Source organism: Pyrus communis, chromosome 3 (assembly GCF_963583255.1).
Source record: "Pyrus communis chromosome 3, drPyrComm1.1, whole genome shotgun sequence".
NCBI classification, from domain to species: domain Eukaryota; kingdom Viridiplantae; phylum Streptophyta; class Magnoliopsida; order Rosales; family Rosaceae; genus Pyrus; species Pyrus communis.
The window spans coordinates 16,273,037-16,285,600 of record NC_084805.1 but is presented as its reverse complement, the minus strand read 5'-3'; the positions used below and the strand labels follow the sequence as shown (position 1 = coordinate 16,285,600).

Genomic DNA, 12,564 nt, shown 5'->3' with positions numbered 1-12,564 from the left:
TTACAACAACTGATCATCCTTGCACTTCAAAAGAAGACCGCACCCTTCTTAGGGACTCATGGCAGGAATGCTCCCTGAGGGACCAATCATGCTCTCCAGTGCGAGAGAGTAAACCAATTCCCTGACACCCATATGGGTATGCTCTCCAAAGTAGAAGGATAAACTCACCACTCCAAATATCCAGACGTGGATGAACCGGGTTGCCCTAGTATAACTAGAAGCACGATGGCTTGCGCCGGGATTCCTAGAAGTAGCCATAATGGTCTTTTTCAAGGCTCAGCTAACTGAAGGATTTTGGGTCTCTTGGCCTAATTCATGGGGAACCGGGCCCTAGAGACGGATGGGCATGTTACGCAGTACGCCCGATGGACGGCTGCCCTATAACCCTAAAGTTGCTATCGAGTGCACTAAGGTAGTCTATGGTTTCCAGAAGACTACCTACGACTTGCCCTTTAAGCGGTAAAGCCACGCTAGACTTATACAACTACACATTCTTATGAAAGGTTAAACAAGCTAGTGTGCATATATGAAGCCTTATCCACTGCTGACATGCTACGTAGTCGATAAGCTTGCCAAGCGCGGAACGATTTACACTAAGTCTTAAAGTGTTATGATACTTGCTACGCAACTTATGGAATTAGGGAAAGCCAACGTTAACAGCCTAGTGGTCACGCGGACTAATTTGCTTCTGTAAGTAAGGCGTTTGGCTGTCGACCTTATGGCTAACAACTTTGCAAAGTTCTACACCAATACCTACGATTGCATAAGCTACGCGACCTGTCTGCTCATAAAAAAGTAGCATACCTGCCACTGTTTCATAAAGTCTAAAGGTTAGGGGATGAACAAATGAAGCGAAGATGAAGAAAAGCGAAGGAAGCAAGTTTATTAAATTTTCTAGCAAAATTGATAAACAACTAGCAAAGACCAAAGAAGTTCAAGCAAAGAAAAAAGCAACAAGGGAAACAAAGAAAATCCTAAAGACTACCTAGAAGACTACTCTTCAGCAGCCTGGACACTCCGCGAATACTCGGTCACCACACCTTCAACAGCAGCGACATTCTCAGCAACGGCATCATCCGGCGCTTCACCCCCGACTGCTCCAGCCCAGGCACTAACATCTCTGGCTACTTCACCAATGGAGGCCTCAAAAGTAAAGGCAAACAAGTCTTTCGGAGAAATAAAGAAGGTTTCGAAATCTATCCCAGCAAACTCGAAGTCAAACGGCTTACCAAAGAGATGATCTACATAACCCTACTTGTAGAAATTGGCCTGACTCTGAACAAGCGGATCCTCGAGCCTAGCCTTCTCACCTTTCAGTTGCCTAATTTCCTCAAATAGACCAACACGGACGCGCTACAGCTCATCCACTTCTTTCTTCAAACTTTCATTGATCTTCAGTACACCTTGGAGTTCCAACACTTGGGGTTCAATCCTATCAACGACCTTCTTGAAGTGGATCACTTAGTTATAAGCAGCAATCAATTCTTCATCCTTTACATAAGCAGCGAAACGAAGCTAAGAAGTGACACGTTCAAGATCTTGAATCTGAGGTATGTGACACTCAATCTCATTCTTTGCACTTTCATACTTAACTTGGATCACATCAAGCCTAATCTTCAAGTCAACAATCTCTTGGCGAGCGGTCTCAAGCTGCAGAGAAGTAGGGGCATGGATATTAGACCCCTTCAAAACGACGAGCTCAACCTTTTGATCTTCTCGACAGAAGAATAAGCTTCGGTTGCCATAGCCCTTACCACCTCCTTGGCAGCCTTGGTATCCATTTGGTCAATAAGCATAGACTCAGCTGCCAGAATAGTCGTCTTCTGCATCATGGCAATCAGGCAGTCTTCCTATACTCGGTCATATGTTTCGCAAATGAACTTGGGGCAAGCAATCCCTCTAATGCCATCGATAAACTTAGCACAATCGTCCATGTCTTCAAGCATATTTGGTTTCAAAAGCGTATAGATCTCAGCAACCTCATCAGAAGCAAGTTTAGTGGATTTCTCATATCTGCCCACGTGAGCAATTTCCTCATTCCCAGTAGGCGATTCAGTCTCAGCAGGAGGAGGAGTAGGCCTTGGCACCACTTTAGCACCAGAGTCCACCTTATCGCTATTCATAATAGCAAACATCTCCAAATATGAACCAGACTTAGCTTCTAACGGACGTCTTGGTATAGACTTCGGCATTAGGGGCATGATAGGACCTCTACACTGAGCAACCCTATCAGAAATCAAACTAGCTATCTTTGACATGGCAGACATCATTGGCTCAGATTTAGCAGCCCCATCTTTCGTCCTTTTGGAAAAAGTCAAGTCAATCACAAACATGGGGGCAGCCGGCAAACCTTCGCGAGCAGCGGAAGAAGTCTTTGGTTTTTTCTCAATTTAACTTGTAGCGGGATCCACAAACAGCGATTGGACAAGCCAATGCATCCACCTTGATCTTATTCATTTCCTCTCTCGGGAGCAGCCCACCTTTTTCCCAGTGAAGAGGACTAAGCAATCAATGCCATTCACCGTACTCAGCAAGAGAGCTCAACCTATATTGGTTTTTCCCTTATTTTTTTTCTCTGGAACTAGCGAGCAGAAGGCCTGCATGCCCAGCATTCCAGCAGCCCATGAAGCCCGCGACCTCCTCATTTCTCCTAATCACTAGCCTGGCCCGTGTCAAGTCTAAGAGCCCAAAGGACACGAGCCATGCGGCTTGCCTAGCACTGCGCCCCAGCGCCATAATCCTTGGCCCCAACTGCATAAGTTGCCCTTGGCTCCAGCCAAGCCGAGTCGCCTAAAGTAGCGGTCTCTGCACAACACATCCTCGGCTCATGCCGAGTCGACTCTTGGCCTCTGCCAACTAAAGTGCCACACTACCCCGACGGTTGCCTCATGACAACACTATCTAAGAAGAAGACAAGGAAAATTAAATTTTTCATACATCGGTGCAGCACGGAGAAGACAAAGAAAGCAACGAAAGACGATCCTTTGCACATGTAAGATGTAGAAGATTGCTAAAGGAGGGGGAACAAATATCATATAAGCTCTCTCTCTCTTTCTCTCTCTCTTGCAGGGTAGAATAAATCGCTCTCCAAAGTTGATTTAATAACCCACTTAAGGTGAACTTAAATAGGCTTTGAGAGAAATTTATTTCCCTTTCCTAGAAAGATTTCCTATTAAAGAGGGAATCTACATCAAAATAGGAAGCAGTTTTAAGTTTCCTAAAGCAAGAAGATCTCTACACTTACTGCCCATTCCTGCGAGCAGCCCAACAGGTGTGGGGGCATTTATGGAGCCAAAAATAATCACAAGGTGACACATGAGATTTTGGATAAAAGAGGACAAAAATACTCTTGAAGCATACCGAAATTCTTACGCGTGAGCAGCGGACAATCATCCCTCAACCAAGTGAAAAATGTCCAAAATAGGTAACAATTCAAAATCTATTTCATCCATCCCCATCCAATATTCTCCATAGGGTAACTCCCAAAATCTTCCCTTTTTATTATATTGATTAGCTAATCAATTAGGTAATTATTCTATTAATTAGCTAATTGATTAGGTAATTATTTCATAACTCCTAAATTAACACAAATCAAGAATCTAGCCCATAAACAAGGCTAGGTGGCTGATCCTCTCCCACCCTAGGAGGCCAACCATTCTCCTATTTAAACCTCATTCTTTTCCTCAAAGTTCACTCCCAATTCTCTTGCTAAAATTCTCTAAATTCTTCAAACACTTTTCCCTCTAAATTCTAACTTTGGCATCAGAGGTTCTTCGACCAAAGCCACCCCCCCCCCCCCCAAAATTCATCGTGGGCGCGTGAGACTCTTGTCTTTGATCAAATGTGTTATTTGTTTTGTAGGGCAATTTTGTCCAAGAACAAGGAGGAAGAAATTTGCATCCACAATTATTATTAAGGAGAGAGAGAGGGTTGGAAACTAATACAATAATTTTGAGGATGGGGAGTTCCAAACTGGCCGACATACATGAGTAAAAACTCAACACCCTAACTACTAAGATATTAGATCACATGCATGGTAGTATCCTCATGATGAATCATCAGTTTCTTTAATTCATATGAAAGAATAAACGTTCTCCAAATTCAAACGAGTTTTTCTAAAGGAAAACCAATGAAAATGACTTGAAAACTTTGAGTTTTAATCAAAATAACAAAAAGGTGTTATAAGTGAATAATACCAGGAGTAACTTTTTAGAGTAAAAATGTCATTAATGTTAAAAGTGAACAGTACCAAGAGTGTTTTTGTTAAGACTCTCTTTTTGATAAACATGATCATTTAAACAAGAATAAAGAGAATGAAAAGTTGTGTAGTAAAATGATGCATATAATGAAAAGTTAAGACATATCTCTGTATTGAAAATGAGGAAAGTACTGTCCTATGCAAAAATACTTGTTGAAATTATTCCTGAAAATATAAATATGTTGTTCATCAATATTATAACAAGATTGTAAAGATTCTAATAGCAGACAGTAAATTTTCCAAATTGAATTCTTGATTGATAGTAAAATCAGTTGTGTTTAGCCCACGGGTTGAGCCGAGTTTGTGGGGGTGCCTAAGAAAACATTCAAAATGTTCAATTTGACCCGTTAACAAGGATTCAAAATTATTAATTACAGATTGGATTGAATCTGCAAAGTGGAAGAATTATGCGTCTCATTTGGATTGAGTCTTTTCCACGTCAACCTCGACTTCATACTTGGGGTCTTTGTAATTAGTCTTTTTAAGGGCCACAAATCGAATGCCGAAGAAAGCTCCGACTTGTGAGTGATTGCCAGCCACCACATTTCGCAGGTCAACATGTCTTCTTCTCGGCATGTGGTATACATTTGTAGACTAAAAGGGTGATTCTAGGAAAATTACATTGGTAAACTAAATTTTGTAAACTAAATAACATAGTAGTTAATGATTGAATTATTAATTAAGTATTAATCAACGTGGTTATTTTATATCGGTGACACATTATTTAGTTTGTAAATTTAGTTTATAAATTTAGTCTATCTAGCATCACTCTTACTAAAATATAAATATTTGTTCGGTATCAAATACAAACATTTGTATGTTCGAAAAGTGACTCGAAGCTCCTTTTTACTGCATTCTACATCATTGTCTTATTTCTTGGAGAATTAATGCTCTTGTTTATCTTGTATTTAGCTTCTATCTTAGCATAGGGGTGGGTTCGGTTCATTTTTTTTTTTCGGTTCAGTTTTTTTTTAGTTTGGTTTTTTCCGGTTTGGTTTCGGTTTCGGTATTTTTTTTTCAAAAAATTAAAAAAATTGAAATTTTAAATTTTAGCATCTCCAACACAATCATAACATAAGCATTCCAACTAGAATCAAAGACAATGAAAATAAACATTTAAAGTTGAACTGTATGATGTTGTTAAAAGATCAAGGCTGTTTGCTTGTAACTGCAGTTGACAACTTGATTAGTAAAAGTAATGCGTGGATGGATTTATTTAGTGTGTGTTGGATTCCATCACAAATTATGCGAGTAATATGCCCGAAATAAATGTTTATGGATTTTGTTACATGTTATATGATGGTAGATTTGGAAAAGGAAGCTGGGGTAGAAGTAGACAGTGCTGTGGAGATGGATGTAGGTACTTCAGGATGAGGTCTGGTTCCGGAACCCTATGTGGGAGAGAAATAATAGGTTAGGGTTTAGAGTTTTTAAAGGCTTTTTTTTTTTTTAATATTTTGGGCTTAAAGTTTGACAACATATTGGACTTAGCACATTTGAGCTTACGGGTTTAGAAAATAATACCCAAAACAAATAAATAAATAAAATTAATTTAATTAATTCGGTTTAGTTCGGTTTCTAGACCACTAAAACCAAAACCGAACTTAGGTTCGGTTTTTTCAATTCGATTCGATTTTTTTGTCCAGTTCGATTTTTTCGGTTTCGGTTTCGGCTTGGTTTTCAGTTTTTTGAACCCACCTCTACCTTAGAGTATACTAATTTTAGTCATATTTGGCGAGAGGCTAACTTTGTTGCCAATACTTTGGCCAATTATGCTCATTTTATTCCTTCTGATGTAATTTGGGCTTGCAACCAACCCCCTCCCTCCGATTAGGCAAGCGTTGTTGTGTGATGTTTTATGTACTGGTGGACCTCGTGACTTTATACTAGTGTTTAGTGTTATATATTTATTTTCTTTAAATGGAAGGATTTATGTTTGAAACCTTTGGAGTGTGAGTTCACGACCGAAATTATGGTTGACCTATTATTTGGCTTTGCACAATCTTCACCCTCCCAATATCATTGTATCCAGTAAAATATGCTATAATGTTTAACTTTCATGAAAACGGCTTCTACCACGTTCCATATGTAATTATAAAAAATGATTTATAGGCCAATTTACCTTCATAGTCATCATCATATAGAGCTTGTAGAGGAATATGGGAAAGAAAATTGAATTGTTTTGGCAAGAAAAACGTAAAAACCAAAAAGGGAAACTGAATCTGAAATGGAGGTAGACACCATACTATTTGCCAAGATGATTGTAATAAGATAACCAAATTCAAGGAATACTAACATTGCTCTTCGATGTCTCTAATTCTTTTCCTTTGTTGTGCTGCAAATGAAGTCAATTCATATGAATTTGTCACTAATTAGTGTTAAAGTTTAAAGGTTCAAAATGAAAATGTAGGTGTAGAATTAATACAATTATTTATCACTTGATTACATTACGTGATAATTGATTTGTTAAACAATATGAATTGATACTAGCGCTCTGAAATAATCATCACACACTCATTGTTTCTTTAACAATACATTGGTTTGAAATTTCAATAACAGTTCTAGAAAAAACAAAGAAAAAGGAAAATTAATTTGTGGATACTTAATACATAATAGTTCTTTTGACAACCTGTTTCACTTTCACCTTACCCATTGCTACACCCAAAACAAAAACAAAAATAATACAAAAGGGCTTGTAGCTCAAATGATTAGAGCGTTTATCCTAATTAAAGTATTTATTCTTGTACTTGAAATTTTTAGGTTAGATTTTTTTTCTTTGAGATTTAAATAAAAAAAAAAAATAAGGGCAAAAAAGTGTTTCATGAAGGAGCCTCTAGGAGATTAGGGATACTATCCACAGTGCTGCAGAGCGTACCCCAAATTTCCGAGAATGACCCTGGGAAAAAGCCAAATTATTAGTGTAGGGCGTAGTTAACGGGCTTATTACTAGAGACAAAAAGGTCAAAAGGCCAAGCCCAACCAATCAAAGAAACAAAAAAACCCGGAGATCGATTATCATTTGAAATAATAAATATGACAGGCAGCACAAAAGCGAGATAGCCGTTAGAGACAAACCATCGGGACTCTTCGGTAGTACGAAGATCCGACGGTTAGCAATGTAGTAGCCGTTGTATTCAAAACGAGACGAACACATGGCTTTCTCTCCCAAATTTCGCTTTTTTAATTTCTTTTTCTTTATTCGAATGCGAATCTGCTTAATAAATAAAAACCCATTTTAAAGAACCCAAGAAGAAACACAGACGCGCAGAGTACAGAGAGAGAGAGAGAGGGGAGAGAGAAGAGAGAAAGCGGCTTCCTATGTCATTCATTTCTCTCTCGGGGTTTTGAAGATTCAAAGCTTTGATATTTGCATTACTTTGATCCAGTCCCTTGATTTCTCTTCAAGGTTTGTGGATTTCTTTTTATCTTTCCTTTTTTTTGAAACTTTGAATGTTCTGGGTTTTGATTGTTTCAGATTTTCAGTCGTTTTCTTCCTGTTCTAGATCATGGGTTTTTTTTTCTTATTTTATTCAAATTTTAATTTGGGGTTTGAGTTCTGCGGTTTGATGGTGATTTCGTATTGAAGGTGATCGAAATGGGATCAAAGGAGAACAACCCAGCTCTCGTTAGGCCCTCAAATTATCAAGGTAAGAGACGCGGCAAAACCCCAGGATTTAAATTTGACGTAATTTTCAATTTTTGGGAATTTATGTTCTTCGTTTGTATTTATTTTCTTTGGATTCCCGAAAAGGTCCACGAATGTGGGGTTCCAAGTTTGTGAAGGAGGTTGGGCCGAATCCTCGACCAGCACTGAGGGATGTCCATAACATCACCACAAGAGAATGTCCTAGGTTTGTGACTTTTTCTTACAATCTAATGAATCTCTTTCCAAGTTTATGTTTTGATGTTTGATTCTTTTTTAGTAGTCTTTCATTTACTAATGAACTAATTAGAGACATTGGATAACCAACATTATTCAGAAAAGATGTTGCGGAATGTAAGAAAAATGTGCAAGATCTGCAACATAGACCAGTGACAAGGTTTGAATTCACTCTATTCAATTTTCCTTCCTGTTTATGTCATAATAGGCTATCCGAAGAATTTGATTTTTATTTCTTGATGTTCGTATAGGAGGTTTGCGCAATTGCTTCAGCAGCACCCAAAGGTAGTACCTTTTAGACTGATAACAAGGATCCTTTGTTTACATTTTGTTCTTTCGCTTTGGTTCAAATTGCAATGTTCGGTGTTGGTGATATGTAATTAATAAACCAAGGAAGTGACTGAATTCATTTGCTGCGAATCCGAAGGCTGTGCAGGATGTTGATCAGGAAGCTAAGAAACTGAGCTTGTATACTTCCAATTCTAGTGGTCTGGTGGATTGCGAAATTATAGATGTGGAGAATATTGAGGATGAGGCTTGTGATGCTCATGTGCCAATGTTTGTTAAGCACACTGAAGCTATGCTAGATGAAATTGATAGGATGGTATGTGTGCCTAGTACTACTAGCAGTTTTCTTGTTCATATTTTTATATATATCAGAAGGCTAACTGAGTACGTTCTGTTGATTACTGCAGGAAGAGGATGAGAATCTGGAGGATGAGGACCCCATTATGGATATCGACAGCAGCAGCTCGAAGGATCCGCTTAATGTTGTTGAGTACATAGATGACATCTATGCTCACTACAGGAAATCTGAGGTATATTTTCATTAGCTATTAAAAGCTATACTATGCTATCACTGAATCCAATGCAAGCACATAATACATATGTTCTGTTCTCATATGGCTTAGGGTAGATTTGGACGAATGTTGAAATTTCTGAATTCATGCATCTGTTTGATTAGATGAGCTTCAAAATCAGAAGCACTGCACTTTTGTGTTCACGTATGGCTTAGGGTAGATTTGAACGAAAACTTCTAAATTATTGTATCTGTTTGATCAGATGAGCTTCGAAAATTAAAAGCACTGCACTGTTTGTTCTCTTATGGCGAAAGGTAGAATCGAACGAATGTTAAAATTTCTGAAATCATGTAGCTAAACCAAAATAGTTGGACATGCAAATGTTGATCTGTCAAAAAATAATTTGTTTGATTATATGAGCTCAAACACGTAATAATCAAATTGGTTAGTTGGCCAGATTGTTCAGTGAGACACCCCTTAATTAGATTAACTAGATGCATGGGGGAGGTTATTGACCAAGTTCGGTATACTGAAAAATGAGCATCTTAATCATGCAGAATTCAAGCTCTGTCTCCCCAAGTTACATGGCTCATCAACCTGACATCAACGAGAAAATGAGGGCGATTCTCATTGACTGGCTTATCGAGGTATCCATATTGTGTCAACGGTTGGATTTTTTCTAAGACCATAGTTTAAGTATCAAGAGTTTGGTACCTGTGATGTAAACTTAACGGTTTTGATTCTTTTTAGCAGGTTCACTACAAGTTTGAGCTTATGGACGAGACACTATTCCTTACCGTAAATCTTATAGACAGGTTCCTTGAGCGCCAAACGGTGATCAGAAAGAAGCTTCAGTTGGTTGGTGTGACTGCCATGCTTCTAGCTTGCAAGTATGAGGAGGTTTCTGTCCCAATTGTGGAGGATTTTGTTCTGATATCAGATAAGGCATATTCAAGGAAAGATGTTCTTGATATGGAAAAATCAATGGTAAACAGCTTACAATTCAACTTCTCTGTTCCTACCGTGTATGTGTTCATGAGGCGGTTCCTCAAGGCAGCTCAATCAGACAAAAACGTCAGTCATACAAACCCACAGTAAAAGAAGTAATATCACTTATTTTTATAAAAATAACTGTATTAATGTACTTGGTTTTCATGGAATTGAATAAACAGCTTGAGTTTCTGTCCTTCTTCTTCATTGAGCTATGCCTGGTGGAGTACGAAATGCTCAGGTTCCCCCCCTCTATGCTAGCCGCTGCTGCAATTTATACTGCTCAGGGCACTCTGTCCCGGTTCAAGCAATGGAGCCAGACCAGCGAGTGGTATACAAATTACTCAGAAGATGAACTCCTGTGAGTATTTCTTGCACTGATTGTCACTATGCATTGCAATTTTATGGTATATACAAAATAATAAAGTTATTTGGACCACATTGGCATACTTGTCAGACAATTGCGTATTGTTTACTTGTCAGAAATGTTTCATGTGTAATTTATGTATCGACAGAGAATGCTCGAGGATGATGGTTACTTTTCATCAGAAGGCTGAAACCGCAAAACTCACTGGAGTGCACAGGAAGTACAGCACACGGAAGTTTGGCTATGCAGCTAAAGCTCAACCAGCTGAGTTCCTCTTGGATCACTGATCGTGCTGACAGACAACTTCGATCACATTTAAGCGACCAAGATTCTTTCTTGAGTTGTCTCTGAGCAACAAAAGTTGTCCTGGTGTGGGGGGGGTCTTTTAGTCTGTTCTCTGCAGATAATGTGAATGTTTTTTTTTCCCGTAGTTTTTGATTGACTCGTTTACGGGGTTCCTAGAAGAACATATTACGTTGACAACTCCAACGACTATCTTTTAATCTGCTCTCTGCAGATAATGTGAATGTTTTTTTCCTTGCAACAATTAAAAACTGCTGCCACCATGCATTCTGAAAATCAAACCTAGTTACTGAGAGAACCCTGTGACGTTCGGGTCAGAGTGGCACCAAGAATTGCATTTGAATTGAATTTATTATTCAAATCCAAAATATTTATGTTACAATTAATCGAATGCATTCCAAATATCCTAGGCTGCAATTCCTATCCAATCTTGAAGAATTGGCAATGGTTGTTGATTTGAGTCGACTAATCTTTTGTCCAAAGTTATAAAACATTGTATTTGCCATGCTCTTATTTCGTTGTCTTGAAGTTTTGTCTCATGTGGTTTTTTTCAATTTTTTTTTACTGAGGTCCACATTATTAGTATGCAACGTTTAGGTTGAAAATATTTTTGAAGAACTTTGTATTCTACATTTAAGACTAAAGATGTTAGTGCATCTTTTCATTGTTTAGAGCAACTCCAGCGTTGGAGCCCTCCCCCTGGCAATACACTATTCAATCCACCTAATGAACAGTAATTGCCCTTAATGAACAGTAAGTAGCCCTGGCAATAGAATTTGCATCTCCACCGTTACACTTCAATAGCCCTGGCAATAGGCAATAAAATATTAGTATTTTTTTTATTTATAAAATATTACAAAATAATTTGAATTGTAATATCGGATAAGATTTTTAATCGTTCTCGTTGCGCCACGTGTCATTATCCGAATTGCTTGCAACATTAAAATTGTGATTGTGCATAATTCTCATCTTAATTAGTAGACTCTTTATTTTATCATGGCTTTGATGTAAGTAGTAGACGCTATGTTCACATATGTACATATTTTCCTTTGGTTAATACATTAAAGCATATCATCATTAAAGAGAATGGCACCATCATACAAGTAGACTTTATGCTTTAATCTATGTAAAGGACTTTTAATTAGGACCATGAACTTTTAATTATTTTATACAAGGACTTTTAATTAGAACGATGGACTTTTAATTATTTTATACAAGGACTTTTAATTAGAACGATGGTCATGGTCATGGACTTTTAACAACATAAATAACTTACCAAATTAAATAACTTACCAAATTAATTCTTAGTATAAATAACTTACCAAATTAATTTGAATAAATATTCAAGAAATAGGAAACAACATAAATAATACAAACAATAAATAATAAATTACAACCCAAAGTGATTGAAAGTAGTTGAGAGAATATGAAATTGTTGTGTAAGGTAGATGATAATGAGAAGGTATTTATAGAAAAGTAAAAACAATTTTTTTTACAATTTTTTTTCAGATTTTTTTGAATTTTTTTGAATTTTTTACAATTTTTTTTTAAATTTTTATTCAATTAATTAATCTCTGCCGTTGGATATAAAAAAAAATTGAATTCCAACACTCCAGATTGTGCCACGTGTCACAACGGTAACTTTTCAGATTTTTAAAACTATTTTTTCATTTATTTTTTAATTTATAAAGCATTTTAATATCCACCGTTGATCTTAGATCGAACGGTGGATATTAAATATGACTTTTTTTTTTTTTTTTTACCGTTGAGATCGAACGGTCCACATTAAGTGACCGTTAAGATCTAACGCACCGTGGGAAGCCATGTCACATCCCGGCCCGGTGCGGATCACATCCCGGGCCTGCTCCACCACCGTAGCACGATATTGTCCGCTTTGGGCTTACCATTCCCTCACGGTTTTGTTTTTGGGAACTCACGAGCAACTTCCCAGTGGGTCACCCATCAT

The 12,564-nt window shown here is 37.7% G+C and overlaps 1 protein-coding gene across 1 annotated transcript; it reads left to right on the top strand.

Moving 5' to 3' along the window:
• Positions 1–7,525: 7,525 nt before the first annotated feature.
• LOC137729753 (G2/mitotic-specific cyclin-2-like) lies at positions 7,526–11,096 on the top strand. Its single transcript, XM_068468773.1, has 11 exons — positions 7,526–7,664; positions 7,845–7,905; positions 8,010–8,109; positions 8,239–8,298; positions 8,390–8,423; positions 8,566–8,742; positions 8,834–8,956; positions 9,496–9,585; positions 9,692–10,012; positions 10,111–10,289; positions 10,444–11,096. Exons 2-11 carry the CDS (start codon positions 7,854–7,856, stop codon positions 10,580–10,582), a joined length of 1,275 nt encoding a protein of 424 aa, XP_068324874.1. The 5' UTR covers positions 7,526–7,664; positions 7,845–7,853; the 3' UTR covers positions 10,583–11,096.
• The last annotated feature ends 1,468 nt before the right edge of the window (positions 11,097–12,564 follow it).